Source organism: Lynx canadensis, chromosome B2 (assembly GCF_007474595.2).
Source record: "Lynx canadensis isolate LIC74 chromosome B2, mLynCan4.pri.v2, whole genome shotgun sequence".
In the NCBI taxonomy this organism is placed as follows: Eukaryota; Metazoa; Chordata; class Mammalia; order Carnivora; family Felidae; genus Lynx; species Lynx canadensis.
The window spans coordinates 142,730,329-142,753,472 of NC_044307.1; the positions used below are offsets into that span (position 1 = coordinate 142,730,329).

Consider the following 23,144-nt stretch of genomic DNA (forward strand, 5'->3'; position numbering starts at 1 on the left):
GTCAGCAGTATGGTTTTATCCTGCTATGGATAAAGGCAAATCTAAGTCATGCACTCATGGTTCCAATGAAAATCAAACAAAATCAAATCAATCTCAAATCATATGAAATGTCAATTGACATCATAAAATGAAAATCACAACAAATCAAAACAAGTTAGATAAAATAAACTGAATCAAATAGAGGTAAATCAATTTAGAGTAAGGCAAAATCAATGAAGGATTAAATAAAATATCAATTAAGTCAGGTTGTAAAGTCAAATCAGAATCAAAATTCAAACTCAAAGTCATATCTAAGAAGAATTGAGTCAAGTCAGAAACCAAACTAAATCTGAATTCGATTAAGGTAAGTTAACAAATCAACAGAGCAGTCAAATAAATCCAGTGAAAATCATACTATCAAGTATGGTAGACAGAAGTCCAAAAATATATATGAAATCTTTGACATAGGCTCACGGCACATACAGAATAGAAAAGCAAGGGTATGGTTAAATCATAGTCTTTTTGTAATCTTCCCTTCTTAAGCCTGAAGGTGCATAACACGCTAATAGCATTTTTAATAAAATAGCAAAAATAATAGCCAAAAGCAATAGAAGAGTTTCCTTAATGGATTCTCAAATATAAGTAGAGAAATAATTCCACCCATCTTTAAGCATTTTAAAGTGTTATAGTGAGACCATGAACTAGAACAAATGATGTATTTGAAAGGTTTCTTTAGCAACTCTAGAAAGGAACATTTATCGTGTAAGCTTTGAATACTTTTGCTCAGTGTGGCTAGGTTTGTGTCGATGAGTGCTGAGGCCGCGTGAATGACGTTCACAGGGTTAGCTTACTGGTCGAGGTTTTGTGGGCTGCTCCAAGTTCTACTAAGTTTTCATCCAAAGTTTATCGATCTTATCAGTTTTTACTCAAGGTAACTGTTATCTTAGTATGAGAGGATGTTGGAAAATTCTTATGTGGATATTCTGAGATAAAGGTATCCATTTTGGTAACATTATTAAATGTCACATTAAGAGCATATAATATTTTAATACATTCTTTGTCTATGGTGACGACGGTATCATTTCCAGTTGAAAAGTGTCCCAGGTCTAAGAATAAATTTTTTGTGCAGGTTGTTGTTAGAGGATGAAGATTAGCATTGATTTACAGTTCAGGCAAATATCTCCAGGTAGTAAATACCCATCAATCCATAAGGGCGCATGTGTTGTCAAAAGTGATGTGTTACCATGTACTTGTTGTGGTTTGGTGTATGTGTTATATGCTAATAGGCTCTGACCACCTAATAGTCTCAACAATGAAAGTTTATATATATTGTTCTGTATTGTCAACCTGATGGTCTGGAAGTGTCTAACTATAAACAGACTCTATCCAGTCAGAAGAATACATTTCCCCTGTTAAATCATGTTTCTGATATCATTCCATGCTTTCTCTAGTAGGTTACTGATTCTGTAGCAACCATTTTTAAGTTTATTTATTTATTTTGAGAGAGAGAGAGAGCGGGGACAAGGGGTAGAGAGAGAGAGAGAGAGGGAGGGAGAATCCCAAGCAGGCTTCACGCTGTCAGCGCAGAGCCCAATGAGGGATCACAAACCATGAGATCATAACCTGAGCCAAAATCAAGAGTTGGACACAACCGACTGAGACACCCAGGCACCCCATGCAGCAGCCATTTTTTCGTTGTTCTTTTATGTAGAAATTTCTAAGATTGAATAAATTTTGCTGGAGGACCTCGACCTTACAGTCAGTGTCATAGTTAAATTCCAGTTGGTAGGCATGGTGATCATGGATTGTAGTTCTCTGAATGCTGAGGAGATCTTGGAACCCAAGCTACCCACTGCATTAGATAAGGGGTGAACATGTTTTGTTTTTTTTTTAAATGCAAATAGCTCCTACTTAATAGTGTGGATTTCTGCTTCTTGTATCCCAGAGATAATTAAGTTAGCAATGATACCCAGTCGTACCAGGAATTGTAGTTTTTTAAGTCTAATTTTATCAATGGGTGGTGAGTCAGGCAATTCCTGGGTGGTCATTCCTATTTCTGTTGCATAAATTTTACATTCAGGCTGTATATAGAACAAATTGAATTATTCTTCTTGTTATTTCAACTCTCTGTGGCATCAGTTTATATACAATTCTCAGTGGGTTAAGTAATACAGGTTCAAACATATTTGGCTTGAGGATTTTCCATGTTGGTTTGGTAATGCCATGTACCCGTTGTGGTTTCCAATGGAAAGTTCTCATACGATGTGTAGTATTTAAGATCCTCTCTCAATAATACATGGGCCCGGGCTGTTGGGTGATACACCACATTTGTCAAAGGTAACTCCTTTAGCCATGTAAGTTGGTATCGATGAGTCCGTTCTGGATCTATTCTCATAGATAGGATGCTGTGCCAAGCATGTGTGTTCTACCCACCATGCATCTGATGGTTGGATCAATGAAAAGAAATATTGTTGCATACCTGGTTCAATCGATGTCGATGTTACTAATTAATGTTACTAAATTTGCATTAAAATCAGTTCCCAATATATCCTACCATGCTGGTGATCTTCCTTGTGTAATTGAGGTTTTATTAACCAGAGGTCATAAAAATATATTGCATCTAGTTGTTCTAATGGACAAACCAGCATGATTACTTCCTTTGTTGTATTATATAGATTGCTGCAGATTTTGATATTAAGGTAGCATTATATGTGCCATTTATTTTAAGCTGTTTACAAAACCTGTATTTTAGGTGGGATCTGTGTTGGAGTAATTGATTTGTGTCTATACCATGAAGGTGTAAAAGGACCTAACATAGCTGGACTCCGAGCTGCAAGGCTAGTAAAATTATCTAGAGAATGATCACAAGTAAAGATCTTATGCCCCATTTACCTCTTCTGTGCTAAAACTCATTTAAGTATAATTGTATAGGTGTGTCACAGACTGTTCTGGGAACCATTGTTTTAACTACTGGGTACCCAGATTGCCCACATTTTGTCATATTAGCTGGCAGTTAGTAAGTTGTGCAGTAGGGGACTCCGTAACAGATAGTCGTTAAAGCCATAAACATTGTCTCTGGAAATATTCCACCATGTAATGTTGCCTCTAAATTTTGATAAGCCTGGATTGTGTCTGAAAGTGTTACTGCTGGAGGACAAGTCCCTTCCATGGGGACATGGTGCCATAATGACATGTTTTGTGAAGATGTCTTTAATGACGGAGGTGTTGTGTGGCATCCATGTGTAAGCTTTGTTTGTGTCACCATTCCATGGTATACTATATCCTGCATTATTGAAGCGTAACTTCAACTCAGCTGTACCATTAAGTGGGAGTTACCTGATCGCGGTGTTGTTCAAGATTTGTGATTCCATTCCGTTATGACTTGGTATGTAAAAGGTGTCAACAGTTGAATCTGAGCCTAGAGGTCCTGCTCAAAGCAATTTACTAGTCCATCAGGGCAATGCCCATGCCCTGTAAACCAATGTTTTAAAGTCTGAATTGTTCCAAATGGGTAGTTTAGGTTCTGGTTCTCTGAATATTCTGTGTAAAAATATCCCTCGGTGTGTGGTGCTGTAAGGTTCAGTTGAAAGCATAAGAGAACCGGTGTGAAAAGCATTCGTCTTGCAGCTTTGTCCCCGTGTAGGTGTGTGGTAAAATTACCTTTCAAGCCTCTCGGGCATGCCAATGTCCAATTACGTCATAATTGTTCCATATGATAATGTGTGTTTTGGGGTACATGTAAATCAGGTCTAGCTTGATGTGTGAAGTGGTGATCTGGCTATGTAAGCAAGGTTGGTCCTATTTTTAATTTCCAATCTAATTTTGTGGGTGCAAATGTTCCATTTCCTCTTGTATAAATTTCCTCAGGTTGAGGAAGCCTTGGCCTACCAAGTACAATGTGTATTATTACATGGTGAATCTTCATGTCTTGTGCCAAAATTGCCACACAATGGGATCTGTTAAATAATAGTCATAATACGTAACAATCTTGTTTGTGGATATGATGTTATAATCCTTCAGGTACCCAGTTGGCATTGGAAGCTTGTCTAGGAGTGGGTGAAAGGGTGGAAATGATATAATGAGGGTTCAGTACGAGTAGTTTTGAGATACTCATATTCATCCCATACATCCTCTTGTTCCATAGGCGGTTGGTACAAAAATTGACACCATGTGTTGACAAAGGATTTGTATGAGTGTATAATAATATTCACCAATGGGATGTTCAGATATCTTGCAGTGTATGGCTCCTTGTTTGGTGGTGAGATTATGTAGGACGGTCCTAATGTTTTAAAATTCCATGGAAGTGGTTAATTCCATGTCTTCACTTAAAAAAACTTAAAAAAAACCCACCTCAAACCAATATGCCACTCATATTACAAATAAGACAATTTTAAAGTTTTATTTTATTTTTGAGAGGGAGAGAGAGCGACAGGGTACGAGCGGAGAAGGGACAGTGAGAGAGGGAGACGCAGAATCCTAAGCAGGCTCCAGGCTCTGAGCTGTCAGCACAGAGGCTGATGTGGGACTCGAACTCTGAACCGTGAGATACAACCTGAACTGAAGTTGGATGCTTAACCAACTGAGCCATCCAGGTGCCCCTGTTTGAGATATTATTAAAGTCTTCACTGAATGAACATTAATTCTGGTCTTTTACACTTTATCGTATTTTGTCTGCAGTGATCTGCTGTGTGATCTATATTTTATGTACAGCTCCATAAAGGGGTACAGTTTGTAAGGTAGAGCAAAAATTTGTTGGCAAAGCTTAATATCACTGTAAGTGCAAAACGGTCTTAAAGTTGCTGTTTGAGCCCTAGTGGAATCAAGCATGTATGTAATTAGCTGTCAAAACAGAGAGATATTATTGTAAAAAATACAGCCTGGTATGTATTCAGGCAGTCCTGGTATGGTTGGGACATGATTTGAAAAATCGACTTTTGGTGTGGGCTGGGTGTGTGGTATAGGGAAAGTTATGTTGTAATCAGGATCTGGTGTCTTATTGGTGTCTCTCCTGTGCTCATTGGGTTAGTGGCTGTACTTATGATGAAGATACATAAAACTGGCCACCAAATCTTGGTAATCATGTGATACATGTTTCCAGCCTAGAATAATGTCCTCTATTAGCTCTCTGACTAATCAGCCCTTGTATATATTGACGATAGTATCTTAAAAGCCAACAAATATCAATTAAGTGACTTATGTGTGTGACCTCCACTAGTCCTTGTAAAGTTCCTAGTGCTGCTGCTAGTTCAGTCAAGAAGCAATCATTAGAGGCGTCTGGGTGGCTCGGCTGGTTGAGCGTCTGGCTTCGGCTCAGGTCACGATCTCTCAGTTTATGAGTTCGAGCCCCGAGTCGGGCTCTATGCTGACAGCTCGGAGCCTGGAGCCTGCTTCGGATTCTGGGTCTCCCTCTCTCTCTGCCCCTCCCCTACTCCCACTCTGTCTCTCTCTCAAAAATAGGTAAACATTAAAAAAAAAAAAAAAAAGAAGCAATCATTAAAATTAGTATGCCTCATGGGAGGCAGCACATCTCGGCACTCATGTGAATCAGCACGTACCTGCTGTGACCAGGTGTCATCATCCGACATTGTCTTCCAAGAGCTCTGAGAGATCTTCCTGGCTGCTTCTAGCAGCGGGGTAATCTCTGGATCGTCTTCCCATGTTATTTGTGCCAAGTCTAGATCATTGTCAGGAGATACTGGGGAGTCTGATAGGGCAGAGTCTGGAATTTGGTGCATCTCCCTGTTGATCCTGATGTGGAAAATCTTATTCTTTTAATGCTTTGTTAATTAGGCATTAATTAGTTAACTAGGTTTGACTAGTTAGGCTAACAACACTAGGTTTAACTAAACTAAGTTTTACTAGTTAACCTAGTGTAGTTAACTAGGTTTCTGCACAGTAGGTGGGTCCTGTTAGTTCAGTAAGACAAAAAATCAGGACGATATTGGTAATTAATAGAAATACTTCCCCCGGCAGCGTCACTGCCACGAAACTAGATCGACGCTGCATATTTGTATCCTAATCGATGATGCGATTTGTGTGCAGGAGTATCACTTGTCTTATAGTGACTGTACAAGTGAGCAAGAACACACAGATTAGATGCAGTATATAGCAGTTTTCTAGTCTATAATATGAGGACTGTTGTGTTTTACATGTGCCTGGCACGCTTGTGTAATATATAATGCCCATATGAGCGTGCCGGTTATTAGCCAAAGTATAATGCCACATAGTAGGATTCTAACTAGAATGCACTTTTCCTCCAATTCTTTTTTAAAAAAAATTTAATGTGTATTTATTTTTGAGAGAGAGACAGAGAATGAGTGGGGGAAGGCAGAGAGAGAGGGAGACACAGGATCCGAAGCAGGCTCCAGCCTCCAAGCTGTCTGCACAGAGCCTTACGGGGGGGGGGGGGGGGCTCGAACTCACAAACCGTGAGATCACGACCTGAGCTGAAGTCAGACACTTAACTGACTGAGCCACCTAGGTACCCCTATTTTTTTTAATGTGTATTTATTTTTGACAGAGAGGGAGAGACAGAGCATGAGCAGGGGAGGGGCAGAGAGAGAGACACACACACACACACAGAATCTGAAGCAAGCTCCAGGCTCTAAGCTGTTAGCACAGAGACCGATACAGGGCTCGAACTCATGGACTGCGAGATCATGACCTGAGCTGAAGTTGGATGCTTAAACTGAACCACCCAGGCGCCCCCCTCCAATTATTCTTCAAGTATGCCCATGGGGAAAGGATCCCAGATTTTCTTAAGTTGCAGCGGTCCTTTGGCCCCTGTGATCTAGTAACTTTCCATGTCTATGAGCAACAGTAATTTGTAAGGAGACAGAACTGTCCCTCGGTTTAGGTGCTACCTTATGTAGAAGTTTGGGTGTGTCTACTGGTGTCTCCCTTTTTCCTATATCTGGGGCAGAAGTGTTTAAGATCTTATAAGGATATCTTTTTGTAGTGTCTCTCTTTGATTTAGCACAAAGTAAGCCATATCTATGGCCTGTTGAAAACTCCCTTGTCTATCAAGTGTTAATTGTCTTTTTAATAATCCACCAAATCTCTCTATATATCCAGCAGATGTACGGTTACAGGCTAGGTGGCAATTCCATTCTAAGTTCTATAGATCACAGAGCTTTTTGAACTGAGGTGGCTGTAAAATAAGTTCCCTGGTCGCTTTCTACAGTTATTGGTGCCCATGATTTTGGAGTTCTTATTGTTGCATGGGCTAAGGGGCTAGAGGCAGCCGTAGCTATCCCCAGTCCTGAATATATGTATACCATGGTTGTGGCAAGCTTCTATAGATAACTGTGATTTCACCATCCTAGGAAATCTATTTGTATTAGAAAATTAAATGTAGTGGGTTTGTCTGTGTCTATTGGTGCAGTATACCCACATTTGTCTATCATTTGTTTATATATGATGCATCATTGCAATGCTCTTTAACCCTGAGATTTCTTTGTGAACCATTTGAATAATGCATGTGTTCTTATGTGATCTTTCTATGTATTTCCATAACTGAATGGTTTCATGAGGGGTTTTCAGCTAAAGAAGAGACCAGATGGGGCGCCTGGGTGGCTCAGTCGGTTAAGCATCAGACTTCAGCTCAGGTCATGATCTTGCGGTCCATGAGTTCAAGCCCCGTGTCAGGCTCTGTGCTGACAGCTCAGAGCCTGGAGCCTGCTTTGGATTCTGTGTCTCTCTCTCTCTCTCTGCCCCTCCCCTGCTCATGCTCTCTCTCTGTCTCAAAAATAAATAAAAACATAAAAAAAAAAAAAAGAAGAAGATACCTGATGCATCTGTGTACCTGACAGTGCAACCGTGTTTGCTCCACTATCCCACACATGGAGCACCCAGTCTATATCACATAGGTTTTTAACAGAAATCTGTCCTGATCTTCTGAAGCTTAGCGCAGGTATATTGTTTATCTTCTGATACTTCTATTGGTTGTCCTGGCCCATGATTATAATCTACCACTCTTTTGCTTGTAATTATAGGTCTGCTTCGATAATCATCCTCCCCACCCTGGAGTTACCATAGTCTCCTGGGTCCTCAGGATGGGGTCCCGAGGGTAGTTTGTCTTTTAAATTCAAATTATTGGAACACCTGGGTGGCTCAGTCAGTTAAGAGTCGGGTTCTTCATTTTGACTCAGGTTATGATCTCACGGTTCATGGGTCTGAGCTCTGCATCAGTCTCTAGGCTGACAGTGTAAGCCTGCTTGGGATTCTCTCTGTCTCTCTGCCCCTCCCTGCTCGCTCTGTCTTTCAAAATAGTAAAAATACACTTCAAAAAACAATTTAAACTCAAATCATTCATCGATTTGGCCTTCCTTTTTATTCTGTTAGCTAGGTCCTTGCCCTTTTATTGGTCCTGGTCTAGCTGCAAGGTGGTTTTCATTAGCAAGACGGGAACCTCTGTAGGGGGAGCTGGGGACATTAACAGTTTTACATTCTGAGTATCCTTCAGATCCATGATTACATGGGGTCCCAGTTGTGAGCCTCTTTCTGACTTCTAGTTCTGTGGGGGGTAACACAGATCTTCTACACAAAGTAGGATGTCTGACCTCTGGGAATTTCTACCTTCATTTTTAGGCATTTACCTGGTGCCCACATTTGTCTTCCTTTCTTGTATTCTAGCAGCTGTTATATACAATTTCTTAACTACGTGGAGCTCTATTTCTCCCATATACCTGGGAAATGTCTATAGGTTTCTACACAGTTTTTGTTCCTGTCTTTCCTTCCTTCAGGTTGTAGATTCTTTTGGCCCCTAGTGACATACATTTTTGCAATGCTTCTGAATGGTTCAATTTTTCATAAGCTTCCAAGTGCCTTTCTAGGTGGTGTCCCTCGGTTTCGGCTTTAGCTACTTCTACCTCCTGCCCCGCTTGCAAAAGGGGGAAGCCAGGCTTCTGCTGCTAACTGCCTCCTGCACACAGCCGGTCTCCATTTCACCTGCCTGTGCCAATACCTTTGGATCTCACCCCCAGCAAAACACGTGGAAATTCTATTTTCACACAAATTTATCCCCGACTTACTGTTTTTAATTCTGCTATCATCAATTCCAGCAAGACTCAAGGAGTTTTCTTCCCCCCAATTCTTCCAAGTTTTCTAAAAACACGTAGTGAGTCAGTGACACAGCATTCTGACAACTCAGCCAACTTAGGCGAGTCGTAAAGGCCTGTATACCAGTTGTGCCTTTTCCACAGTGCCGGCCTTATTCGATCACATAGCAAGGTTAACCATTGTCAAGCAGGTTCAGGATTTCAAACTCAATGACATTTCACTATGCATTTAACTTGGCTTCATACACGTCACACAAGATGAGATATAATACAAAGGCACACAACAAACGAAATGCCATGAAGGTAAGAAGTTAACAAACCAAAGGCGAAGGCAGTCCCTGAGCGCAGTTGAGGTGGGGCGGCCGTCTGGTCCGGGTCAGCTCTCATGCTTACTGCTGATTGTTTGAGCCACGGAGAATCTCTGTTGATCTCTGTTCAGAGATCAACCAGGCAGAACCTTCGGGGGCAGCTGCCTCTCCAATGTGGCCACACGTGGGAGGGTCAGCGTCTGGAGAGGCTGACCGTTGGCCGTCCTCCCTCTCAAAGGAGTTTAATCAGGCTTGGGCCTTCGCAGGCCTCTTCTGGTTCTAGTGATTATCAGCCCCTGGTTCTTCCAGGTTCTGTGGCCTTCTTGTTTATCAGCCCTTAGTGCGGCCAGTCTGTGTTGGTCTGGGAGATAGCTGGTCACAGCTGCAGGGCCCTTGGCTGCTTTCCTGTTTGGGTCACTACTTGACATGAGTGACTCCATCTTGCTCCCTCCCCAGGGCCAGTGGGACCGGGAAGCCATTGCCACCTTCCGCCCTGGCTTTTTAGTACTTATTTTACGCAGCCAAGAGCACAACCGGCTCCACATCACTCGCGAGCGGAGCAGAGATCCCCGTGGGTGACTCTGGCCCTGCCAGGAGGGCGTGGAGTGCACCGGGTGCACCGGCCACAAGAAACTTCGGACGCGGCCTACGGCGCGGTCCTGCGGGAGGCAGTCGGACCGGTCCTCCAGGCAGGGGGACCCAAGCGAATCCTCACACCCCTTGAAGTTTTCCCGCGGGCAGCCACGCGGGGCGCCGACCCAGGCCCGGCCGCTTCTCGGGACGCGGCCGGCGCTGGAACAAAGGGCGCCCGGCGCAGGAGGCGGCGGCGGCGGCGGCGGCGGCGCGGGCCGGGCGGAGGCTCGGGGCGGGGGCGGAAAGTGGGAGAGGAGGCCGGGCCGGCCGAGGGCACCGGGCGCGCTTCCGCCGGCCGCGCCGCGCACGCCGCGGTAAATGGGAGGCTCGGCCGGCAGGGGCGGGGGCCGCGCAGCCGGGGAGTTTCAGGAACTGGAGGAGCGGGCGGCGGCCGGAGTCGCCGAGCGCCCAGCGGCGGGGCCTGAGCGCCGAGACTCGGGGCCGAGGCGGAGCCGCCGCCGCCGCAGCGCCGGGGCCCAGCCGTAGCCGCCGCCGCCCTCGCCCGCCCGCCTCGGGCCGACAGCCGCGGCGCCGGAGAGGAGCCGGCCGTCCCGGGCCGGGGGAGCCGCCCGCCATGGCCACCAAGGTGAGGGGCGCGCGGCGCAGGCCCGGCCGGCCGGCCGCTGGGGCCCTCGGCGGCGCGGGGGAGGGTCGGGGCCGGGGGCGCGGGCGGCGGCGGCGGCGGCGCGGCCCAGTCACGCGGGGCGCGGACGTTCGGGGGCTCGGCGCGCGGCGCGGGAGGGTCGCGGGGCGGGACCCCGGACGCCAGCGGCGGCGTCTGCAAAGTTTGCGCCTGAGCGTGGGCTGCGGCTGGGCCGGAGGGAGGGAAAGTTCCCTCAGCCCCGGAGCTCGTTTGGGGCAGCCGTCCGGCCGCCGGGATACCCCGGTCCTGCCCTGAGTGGCGTCCTCTGCCCGCCGCCGCCGCCGCGAGAAGCGCCGGAGGGTGGGACCCCAGCGGCGCGGGCCGGTTTTGGGGGACCCGAGCCCCGGCGGACGGGACTGGACGTTTCAAATGACGGCCCGCGAGCCAGTGCTGTCGCGGACGGAACCCGCACACCGAACGCCCCGCGCCTCCACTTCCTTCGTTTTTCTTGTTGTTGTTTTTTTCCTTTTGTTTTGCTACCTTTTCAGTTTGAATGGTATTTCCAGCGTGAATAAAATACGGAGAGGGAAATGACTGTGCTTTCAGTAACGAGTTTGCTTGAAAAAAAAAAAAAAAAAAAGGCCCAGGCCCCAATTACGTGGTGGAACTTTAGCTCGATCTTGGTAATTGGCCAAGAGTAGTGGTTTGCTTATTTCAGGGTATTGTTCGTGGAATTAGCGGTCACCCTTTGCTACCTGAGTGTGTCGAAGCCACCCTCCCCCCGCCTCTTTCTGGGGCGTTTTCTTTAGCTCTTCATGCAAAGTAGTAGCTGGGAAAGTCACAGTCGCTGAATAGGGCACTACTGGTAGGAGACCCCTCCTAGAGCTAGTGATGTGGTTTGAGGAATGGCTTGACTTTTGCAAATAGTTTTCGTGATGTCACTTTTATACAGCATCAGCACCCTCTTCCATATTCATGTTTGAAATCTCCGAGCTTCTTTTGGGTTGGCGAAAACCTTAGTTTTTTGTTGTTGTTGTTGGGTTTTTGTTTTGGATTCCAGGATAATTTAGGAAAGGATAAAAATTTTGAAATCCCTTAGAAAGATCAGATTGTCTGATGTCACTTCAGTCTGTTACATTTTGTGCTCTGACACTATGGGCAGTGTTTATTTAAAAAAGAAAAAAAGATTCTCCTCCGGGGAACCTGTTGTCTGCTGTTACTGAAATAATTACCTGCTTGTTAATACATTATTGGCTGCACTCTTCCTTGGTTTTATTAGATGTCTTAGAACTTGCTACCTTTTTAACATATGTAATTTTGTGTTGATCTCTTTAAAAACAAAGCTCAAGCCAAGGATTTCTAAGGAGATTTGATTTTGAGGTTTGTTGCCAGCCATTCCAGAAATCACCAATTACCGGACCTATTTTGCATTCATCTTGCAACCTGAAAAGCTGTTTGTGGTAGATTGTGTTCACTGGTGGTCAGTGTTGTGGTATTTTGCACTCTGATCTGCTGATGCATGTTACCCGTACCCCTCCTTCCAGTGGGACCCAGGTAATGAAACTGGTTTGATTAAACTGAACTGAGTTTTTTTTATAAAGTGAAAAAGGACAGTGGTTCTTGTAGTAAGCTTGACTTGCACGTGTCCTCACTAAACCAAGCCTTAAAGCATGTGTAAGCACTTCCTACTTTGTTATCTCCACTACTCGAGGCGAATTCCCATGATTCCAAGTCTGTCTGTCCTGCACCTTTCTAATCACTATTCCACATGGCATTCGGCAGGCACCATGTTTACGTGATGACAAGCCACTTCCATTCTCAAAAAGAAAGGAGGAGCAAAGAAGCACTTGTTAAAAGGGGACCCTACCCCAGTTCTCTGGTTTTGCTACTTCCTAGTGATTCTTGTGTCAAACCAGGGTCATTTTTTCATTGTTGCCAGAGAGGAAAGTTGTCCTTGGTTTCCTCTCGCCCCTGCAGCCACACCCCTGCCTTTGCAGACATCTGAGTAGTTTGGGGTTTTTCCTTCCCTTTCTTTAATTGGGTAGGTGGTGAGAATGTAGCTTGCTAAGTAATGACTTCTAACTTTTTAGGGAATCGGAGACTCACGGGGCGCTCAGGCTCTTGCTAGAAGCCTTAAGTAATGACAAACACGACATCTGGGTGGGTGAGGTGGTGTTGCGTTTCCCTTTGAATTTACCAGAGAATGGCTTTAGTTGTCTGCAAATATAATTTTCTTTTGTATTCTTCTTAAGTGTTTTTTCCCAAGATGCAGTTATCTCTGAACTGTCGTGATTTTTTTTTTTTTTTTTAACAAAATCCACTGGTATGTTCCCAGTAGAAAGAAATTCTCTTTTAGAAGAAAAACTTGGGGCAGTTCTTCACTGCCAAAGAAAGTTAGTCAGTAACTGCATATTAGAAAGAGATTATCTTCTCTGTTTCTAATCGCTACACAGGAGGATGCTGAATTCAGTTGTTAAGTAAGTACATTATTCTGAGTCCAGTCTTATCTCACTTAACAAATACAGTGAAGGGCTAATATGTGTGTTTAAGCCTTGGCTTCTACTAGAAACCTCAGAGGGTTGTATTTTATCACAGTCATATGGTGGATTTAGGAGTAAAATAAGTCTTATATATCAAGTCATGAGAAAGGAATTTTTTCTTTTTTTGCCCATATGTATCAAAAGAAGCATGAAAATAGTTGATGGAAGTTGATCCGCAGCCTTATAACACGGTCATTTCCGTGTCGGAGTTAACCTTTGGTAACTAATTTGGTTCCTTTTGTGCTTACATAATCACTTTTAAGAGTAATCATTATAACAAGATTCTGAGAGTCCCTGAGGATTCCCACCCCCAACTTTCTAGCTCCAATATTTAAACATTTGTGCTCGTGCTTACCTGGTTGAATTAAGTGGGTGCGAAGTGTTGAAAATACTGGTGGGAAATGAGTGAATTGCTCAGGACTGTTCCATGATATACATTAGTGAGAACAGCAGAAAACATACTTTGTAATGTCTCCTGAGCAAAAACCTCTTTGAGTGGAAGAATAGAAATATCTTCCTAATAGAGCTTTAAGGATTCAAGTTGGTTTTGATTATTTTTAAAAACTGTACAGAAAATGCTAACTATTCAATTTTGTGTACGTAATTTTTTAAGGGTCTTACTAAATAGAATATCTGGATAGTATTTGTGTAGTCAAAGAAAAATTCTGACAGTAAAAAGGTCAACCACTTTTTTATTAAGGAAGGAATAGATGAGGAAGCATAAAATTTTTGCGGAGTTTTCTGTTGCACCGTTTCTATATTGACTATATGAAAATTAATAGTTTTCCTTTGCCCACCTAAACCTTTTTAATTTTGCCTGTGCTGTTCCTTTCTTTTCTGGAATGCTGTTCTCTGGCTTCTTCCCTCCAGGTACCTTTTTTTTTTTTTTTTTTTTTTTTTAACACCTTCTGTCTTAGCTCAAAGCAATGATTCCTCCAGAAAGCCTTTCCTGATCTCCCTGACCTCTGTTACAGGGTGACGTTGTGTGTCTGGGCTGCCATTTTACCTGTGATTTTGTCTAGTGACCATCTCCTGTAGGAAGCTCTCAGCCCCAGGAGGCTGGGTCTGTGTGTATTTCCTCACTTTGAATCCTCTGTGACTGGCACAGGCAAGGCTCTTGATAAACTGTTACTGCACGAATGAATGTTGAATTTTCTTGCCTGGGTTCCTTGCTGTCCAGTTTGAAAGAGTAAAAGATATTCCAGTGACATAAGTAATGGCTGAAGAAAACTGTTTTCAGCAGTAAACTGTCTTTCTTGTTCACTGCGTTTTAGTAAACTTTCCCTTTTTAAGTATACATCCACAATGGACAATACACATCTACAGCGTAGGTACTAGCATGTGTTTGAAATCGAATAATTCAGTTTTATTGGTTCTTATGTTTTCAGGTGTTTGGAACAAACCTCATACTGCTGAGACTTTAATCCATAGTTGTTAGAAATGTGTTTGATTACCAAAAGTATAGGGTGTTCCCATTTACCTTTTTGTTAATGATTTCTAACTTAATTGCATTGTGACCAGGGAATCTGATTGCTAGTAATACCATACCTGAAAATTTGTTGAGGCTACCGTTGTATCTGTCCTGTAGTCTGTTTTCATAAAGGTGCCATCTGTTCCTGAAAAGAGTATGTATATCTGCTAATTGATGTATATATTTGTATTCTGTGTATGTCCATTAGATTGAATTTATTATACTGGTCACATGTGCCTCCTTACAAAATCTGTTGTATCTGGCTGATCTGTTGTCTACTTGATGGAGATATTAAAATGCTGGATTTAAGAAATTTAAGAAGTTTAGGGGTGCCCTGGTGGTTCAGTCTGTTAAGTGTCAGACTTGTGCTCAGGTCACGATCTCACGGTTGGTGAGTTCAAGCCCCGCATCAGGCTCTCTGCTATCAGCACAGAGCCTGCTTCAGATCCTCTGACTCCCTCTCTCTCTGCCCCTCCCCTGCTTGCTCTCTCTCTAAGATAAATAAACATTTTTTTTTAAGTTAAAAAAAATTTTTTTTAAGTTTAGAATTAGTATCCTCTTCCAGGTGCTTTGAACTTTTTTTATCCTTATGAAGGGACCCTCTTTATCTCTAGTAGTATGTTTTCTCATAAAGACAATTTTGTCTGAAGTTCATGTGGTTTCAGTAGCTTTCTTTTGGTAAATATTTGCCTGGTATATAAAAGCCTATAGCTGAATTTTACCTTTTTATCTAGTCTGGTGATCTTTGTGGCTAGAGTTTTGTCTGTTTTTATTTGTGTTTGCTCACATGTTTGAATTTCTGGTTACCATCTCTGGACTGACTGAGGATTTTTCCCCCCTTCCTCTTATTTTACTCCTCTTGACCTCAGTTTTTTGGAAGGTTTGTCCTATATGTCACTTTTTTTTTCCAGTGGTTATCATAAGCATGTATGTTACCATTTCTAAGTTAAAGTCTGAAGTTACTCAATATCATTGCCCTCCTTTTGAATTACAAAAAGGTCTTAAGATATATAACTCCAATCATGTCCCCCAATATAGTCAGCTACTGCCCAGTATTGTCATTCTTTTCCACCAAAAATTGGACATTATTTTTATTTCTACATAGTTAATGTTTATTTAGATTTAATCAGATTTTATTGTATCTTTGCTATTTCTGTTTACATTTCACTCCTTTCTGGGATAATTTTCCTTCTGTTTAAAATGAATTCTTTGGAATTTCCATTGGGGAAGATTTGTTGTTGGCAAATCATTTATGTGTGAAAATGTATTTTGCCCTACGCTTGAAAGATAGGTTTCTTGGTTGACAGTTTAGCTCAGCATATTCGACGGTAGTATCCGCCTTTATTCTCTGGGCTTTCAGAGTTCCTTCTAAGAAGTGAGCGGTCTAATGTCCATTTAAGATGATCTGCCTGTTTAAGACCTTCCCTATATCATTAGTACATTGCAGTTCTAATTAGTACATATCATCAGTACGTTGCAGTTTTACCTTAGTGTGCCCATGTGTGAATTGTATATACACAGCTTGAACTTTACCGGGTGTGTCGGGTCCGAGGATGGGAATTTTAGTAGATCTAGAACAATGCAGTTCAGTAGAACTTTCTAGGATGATGGAAATGTTCTACATCCGTGCAGTCCTGTATGGTAGCCACCTGCCACATGTGACTAACGAGAATCTGAAATGTGGTTAGTGCGATTAAGGAACTGTGTTTTAAATTTTAACTTACATAGGCTCATGTGGCTAATGGCTGCATAGTGGGGAGAGCAGTTGCAGAGAATTCCCAGAGATGGTTATTTCATGAATATTCCCTCTTCCCCATTTTCTCTTTCTGGAGCTCTAATTAGCACGAAAAGGTCCAGCACATCTCTAACTTCTTTACTTTCCACCTGCCGTGTTTTCTTTGTGCTGCATTCTGGATAATTTCTTTGGCTCTCACCTGCAGTTCACTACTTTTTCTTTCTTTGGGCATAATCTACTCTTTTATCCATTGCTTTTATTTCAATTATATTCTGTTTTTAGAAATTATATTTGATTCCATGGGGCGCCTGGGTGGCTTAGTCAGTTAAGCGTCCATCTTCAGCTCAGGTCATGATCTTGCGGTTCGTGAGTTTGAGCCCCGCGTCAGGCTCTGTGCTGATGGCTCAGAGCCTGGAGCCTGTTTCAGATTCTGTGGCTTCCCTTCTCTATCTGCCCCTCTCTGGCTTGCACTATCTCTCTCTGTCTCAAAAATAAATAAAGAAATAAAAATTATATTTGGTTCTATTTCAAGTCTGCTTGGTCATTCTTAATAGTCTCATTCTTAGCTCATTTTTAAGCTTCTGTTCAGCATATTAAACATTTATAGTTTGTGTCTGTTCTGGTATCTGAAGTCTAATCATCCATCTGGTTCTGCTCACTCTTACTCGTGGTGCCTTGTTTTCTTTCTTGTGTGTGTGTGTTTCTGTGATTTGCTCATTTTCCTTGGAATTTCATCTGAGGGAATTTTAATGCCCGGATCGAAGTTACAAGGTCTTCCAGAGAGAATTTGTCTTTGCTTATGCCGGTCTCCCAGGGACACTGCATTCTTGTGGTCACTCTAACTTTCTCACTCCTGGTTCAGTGCTTCCAGCCATGCTGGTGGCAAAAATACAGACCTCAGATGTCTGGGGAGATTTCCCTTACTCCTGTACTCCAGGCCTATGAAAAAAACAGGTTTCCTTGCTGTCCGCTTTTGAACAATAGGTTCTCTCTTTGGCCTTTATATTGAAGTCCTTTTGGGGTCGCAGTGTCTAGCTCAACACAGGAGTCTTTCCTACCTCCCCCTGTGTAGCCTTCAGCACACAGACTCGAACTCGGAGTCTCCAGGGTCTCAAACTCAGGGTTTGGAGGAGACGCCTAGAGTGGAATCGTGGCTCAGCACATATTTTTCTCCAAGGAGAGAAAGCACTCCCTTCCTGTGTGACCTCTCTAGAGCCTTTCCTTTTGTGCTGACTCAGTGGTGTGTTTTCAGAGGTGTTTATTTATGTGTGTGCTCGTCTTTTCCTTTTAATATTTTATTCAGCACTTAAGTGCTTCAGCCTGCGGGCGGTTCGGGGTGGTGGCTTGCCGTGTGTGCTGGAATAAAATCCGAGTCAGGGCATCTTTATAACAGACTGTAAAGTGAAGGAAGGGAACGTGCGCACGCACAGCGTTAACCTCTTCTTTGGAGGGAAAAAAGGTGAAAAAGCAAAGTAGTTAAGCATTTTAGTAGAAACCAAACCTTAAGCTATCAAAACAACAGACTGTGGCCATATTTCACTTTCCAATTAGGGTTTCTTTGCTTCCCCACCCCCCTTGTTGACTGTTCAAAGCACATGGTAGATTTAGCTCTTCTTATTCATTTTTAGATATTGTAACTGCAGTGTTTGAGGGTGTTATTCAGTATGACTCAATTCTTCTAAGCTATTTTTAGTCTCTGAAAATGGAGTCATATAGTGTCATTACCTGTAGAGGCAGGATGCAAAATCACCTGTTAGTGGTTATTTGTGTCAAAGAGACATATAAACTTTAGGGTTAAGGAGGGTGATAAATGCACCTTTATCCTGGGAGCTGATACCCTTCATCATTCACTGACTCCTTCATTTGAACTCCAAAGGATCTCAGAGCCAGGTCCTTCCGCTGCACTTGGGATGTCAGCATGAAAGGCCTCATCCGCGCTCTCAAAGAGCCTTTACCAAAGTCATAGCCCCTGGATTGCAGGCTTTCTTCCGGGCACAGTGGGGGCTCCTTCCTGATGCAGCTTCTCAAGCCCGCAAGGCTTGCTAAGGAGCGGAAGTCTTGAAATGTCTATTTTTTTTCTTTAATTCATCGAGTGAATTTTTGCCCTTATTCTATTACATCAGTCAGTTTTTTTTAATTTTTAAAAAAAATTTTTTTTTCAACGTTTATTTGTTTTTGGGACAGAGAGAGACAGAGCATGAACGGGGGAGGGGCAGAGAGAGAGGGAGACACAGAATCGGAAACAGGCTCCAGGCTCTGAGCCATCAGCCCAGAGCCCGACACGGGGCTCGAACTCACGGACCGCGAGATCGTGACCTGGCTGAAGTCGGACGCTTAACCAACTGCGCCACCCAGGCGCCCCTACATCAGTCAGTTTTAAGATACTTCTGGAACACATTTGACAGTCTGGAAGTCCAGACTGCCTTGTAGGATCCCAAATGTCCAATTCAGCAGGTACTTCAGTAGTGTCTGTGTACCTCTTTTACACTGGAAGTAAGAATGAGATTTGGATCCTTGCCTAAGAGAGTTGACAGTCAGAAATTAATGAGCTGTGTGAAATGTACCAGTTAAATGTCAGTTTAAATATATTTTCCAATGCAGATTCAGGAAAGAGGGCTTGAAAATGTAGATACGGGTGTGAATACTATTTGTCTATCTCATGGTGGTTGCGCTCAGGAACTTCTCTTTCATCTTTTAGCCTGTTTTGAATTCTCAAGATTTTGAGTAGTGAATATTTGTTGCTTTTGTAATGAGGAGGAAAACAGGTTCTTTTTTTCTTTTTTTTTCTTTTCCATTTAAAAGCTTATTGTCATTAATTGGGCCCTGAAAGCAGATTCCCAAACTTACCTACCTTCTCTTAATTTGCTTTGAAGTATATAGTAAGATGAAAAAAGTGTTTTTAATTAATGCTTATAAACAGTGGCACTTCAATAGAAAAATACTAATGCATGCAGGATTACAAATAGAAACTAAAAATTTTATTTTACTTCCTGAAGCACTATATTTTCTTCTGCCAAAGGAGAGAAAGTATGGTTTTTAATTTTCAAAAATAACTAAAAACTTCCCAAAAAGCAGCACTGAAGTTCTTAACAATTGCTGCTTTATAGATACTTTCGTACTTTTAACCAAAGCCTACTGGTGCCCTTTCCCTCAGGAGCTTGAAGGAAGCAGAGCTCCTAGCCTCCTGTGGGCTGGACTGGTTTTCTTCACTTCCTTACGTTCCTCACCTTCATAAGATTTTAGAGTCAAGAGTTGAATTTAAGATTTTATAGCCTTTTCGTTGGTGTGTCAGACCTACTTTGTCTTGTGATTGTCCTTCCCAGTGAGTGAAGCACATTCAGTGTCCTTGTAACCGCCTCCCCAGCCTCGAAAATCCAGTAGGTTTTAGATTACGGAGATCTGTAGTTACATTATATTGATTTGTCTTAATCATTTAAAGCCAAGATGATACCAAAGAATATGGAGATTGTGTTTTAAAATTCCGATATTTAAAGCTACTTCTAGTATTGACTGCTCTATCTGTAACATTCCCCTTTTTGATAAATAAAAATATCTCATGTCTGTTTCTGTAGTTTGTATTGTGAAAGTAATAGGTAGTTCTCTAAAATGCAAGTATTAATTATTTTTCCTCAAATTCCCCTCTTCTCTGCCTTAGTAGCAATCTGTGCTGTAAAGAGATTACAGCTGTGACAATAAGCTTTCATCTAAGGGAGAAATTGGATTCTTACTGAAATATATGGATGTTTTATGAGCTATGATCGTGTTTTTGAGGTTTTAGGCACTAATGGCAGAGCTGCGGTACCCTGGCTGCATCACAGCCCCCACCCAGAGAGCTTGTTAAATCACAATTGCTGGGCTTCGCAGAGTTTCAGATTCAGGAGGTGGGGCCCAGAACATGCATTTCTGCCAGCTCCCAGGTGATGTTGATGCTGCTGGTTTGGCATGACACTTTGAGAACCACTGTGTGGAAGATGGAAAAAGAAGAATCAGAACCTGAGTTGTGTTCTTGGTTCATCCCTAAAATCTGTGGGCTGTAAAACGGGTGGGCCACACTAGTGCACCTGTGAGCAGTGAGTATGGTTTCTTGTTTCAAGGACTCTTCTGTCTAACTGGGTTCAGGTGATGCTGAAAATCAGATCAGTAGTCTCAAGTAAAGACTGTTTAGTTTCTTGTCAGCTTGTGGTGTTCAGTAACTTTTCAGTGTTGTGTTAATGGGTCATTTGTATTGTATGCAAATGGGTCTCTGTTATGGTGGTGAGGTGGCTGTGGCTGGTTATTAACTTTCCCTGTTGCTTTTAGTTGGCTAAAAAACAGGCCATACAATTGTGTTTATCATTATGGTTCACAGTATTCAGCCTAGATTTATTTGCTTTGTATAGTATGTTCCTAACGTGGCTGTATAATGATGACAATTTTAATTCACTAGGAGGGGGGTGCCTGGGTGGCTCAGTCCGTTGGGCGTCCGACTTTGGCTCAGGTCGTGGTCTCGCGGTCTGTGGGTTTGAGCCCCACGTCGGGCTCTGTGTTGACAGCTCGGAGCCTGGAGCCTGCTTGGGATTCTGTGTCTCCCTCTCTCTCTGCCCCTCCCCCCCTCATGCTCTTTGTCTCTCAAGGATAAATGTTAAAAAAAGATAAAAAAAAAAAAAAGAATGGTACAGACTGATACTTGTTTAAAATTTTTTTTTTAAGTTTATTTATTTATTTTGAGAGACAGAGACAGCACGAGGGGGGGAGGCGAGGGATGGGGGAAATCCCAAGCAGGCTCCATGCTGCCAGCACAGAGCCAGACATAGGACTTGAACTCTTGAAACCGTGAGATCATGACCTGAGCCGAAACCAAATGTTGGACGCTTAACCAACTGAGCCATTCAGGCACACCCAGACAGGTATTTAAAAATCTTTGTTGGCATTTACACCAAAGTCTTTTTGTTGGATCCATAAACAATATATACTATTAGTTACAGAAGGAATAAATTTAATTTTCCTACTGTCTGTGGTTAACATTAGAATATTATACGTAAATACCAGGGATATTTATGGAAAATATTAAGTGTGCTACCAAAACTCAAGTGCATGGGTGTGTTTTTCATTCAACAGGCTTTGTTGAGAACTTGCAAATACTGTAGGTGCACAATGCATGTATATTCTTCCACTCTCAAAGAATTTCTAGTCTAGTGGGCGAAAACACTTGAATCTCTTTAACTGAATGTTGTAGTTGCTGCTGTGGATGTAGATGCCGTGTACAGTTAGGGCACAGTGCTGGGAGTCAGAAATGAGACGCTCATTTCTTCATTGACTTTCATTGGACAGTAAAGAGTAAAAATGAACTTGTGCCAATAAAGAGACCGTAGTTCGAAAACTTCAAGTAAAAATCAAAACTAGTTAAATACTCGGACATACATTAGAACACGGAGGAGGGTCGTTCCTCTACTTGAGGATATTAGGGAGTAATGTTAGATAAACGAAGACACATTCAGTTTGAGGTCTCTTTTAAAGACTTCTTTATTAGGGACTTGCCCCTGCAGGACAGAAAGTACGTTTCACAGAAAGCGGACATCTTCAGTCTCCCTGGTTGTGATCTAAAATTTTATCTGAGGCTGGCCGCACTAAGCCACTTTGAAGAACCCGGCTCTTTCTAAAACCCTGTGGTCGTGGACAGAGTCTTAAAATGGTTAAAACAGATCTCCTTTTGATTTCCAGGTTAGCAGTTTAGTTAAAACATTTGGAGTGTTTTATATGCCTGGTTTGCAACACCTCCAGTTTATTCTAGATTAGGGATTCCCTGCTGGCGAGCTTTCAGGGGATCTTTATTTATCTTTGGTCTTTAAATGAGCAAACATTGTTATAGACTGGGTGTCTTCTTCACATTTGTAATATGGTTTAAAAATATGTCAGCTGTGTTATTAATAAAATATGGATCATTTAAAAATGTTAATGACTTTGGGGCGCCTGGATGGCTTAGTCAGTTAAGCGTCCGACTTTGGCTCAGGTCATGACCCCTTGCTCGTGAGTTCGAGCCCCAAGCCCCGCGTTGGGCTCTGTGCTAACAGCTTAGAGCCTGGAGCCTGCTTTGGATTCTACGTCTTCCGCCCCCCCCCCCCCCCCCATGCTCTGTCTCTGTCTCAAAGATAAATAAACATTTAAAAAATTTTTTTTAAATGTTAATGACTTCATAGTACCTTTGTGGCATTGCGTATTAATAAATTGTGCTTTTGTGTAATTACTGTTGTTTGTGGGGTGATGGATGTATGTATGAATTAATTTCGAGGTTGTTGGGATCCCTCTATGATTCAAGGTGACTTTTGTATAAAAGCCCATTTCCCTTATCAGTATTTGCTTTACCTTAAGTTTCATCTTTAGAAGAGAGATTTTGTTGGGTTTTCTATTAGAGATGCAGTGAACAAATAAAGTCAGTTTTATGTGATTATGAAGTTTATGTGTTTCAGTGCAATAGTGGTATAGCCCAGAGATTGGGAGTCTGGGCTCAAATCCCAATCAAATCCAGCTACATAACTTTGGAAAGTTACTTAATGTTTCAGATCCCTCATCTGTAAAATACAAGTAATCATATGAACTCAAGTGTGAATTCCATTGCACAGTCCAGGTGTGGAAAAAAATAGAACTTTATTTTTCATTAATAATTTACCACATCGTGTCAATTCTACTGGGTAAGTGAAACTATCATCTGTGAGTTCGCAGACCTCCTTCTCTTGCCTCACGGCTGAATTGAGGGTGGAGATACCTTTGTAATGTCATTGCCTGGGGGGACCCCATCCTGCCCTCCGGCCGCCTCTCCCCACACTGGAACCATTCTGCTATTGCCACACTCTCATGGG

General features: G+C 42.6%; 1 protein-coding gene across 1 annotated transcript in view; it reads left to right on the forward strand.

Annotated features, from left to right (window-relative positions):
* The first annotated feature begins 10,477 nt into the window (after positions 1-10,477).
* The window catches only part of SNX9 (sorting nexin 9), a 125,216-nt gene continuing 112,549 nt past the window's right edge, over positions 10,478-23,144 (forward strand). The window contains exon 1 of the mRNA XM_030316683.1: positions 10,478-10,565. Within this exon, the coding sequence (XP_030172543.1) occupies positions 10,554-10,565 (12 nt within the window). The 5' untranslated portion in view covers positions 10,478-10,553. The remainder of the gene's footprint in view (positions 10,566-23,144) is intronic.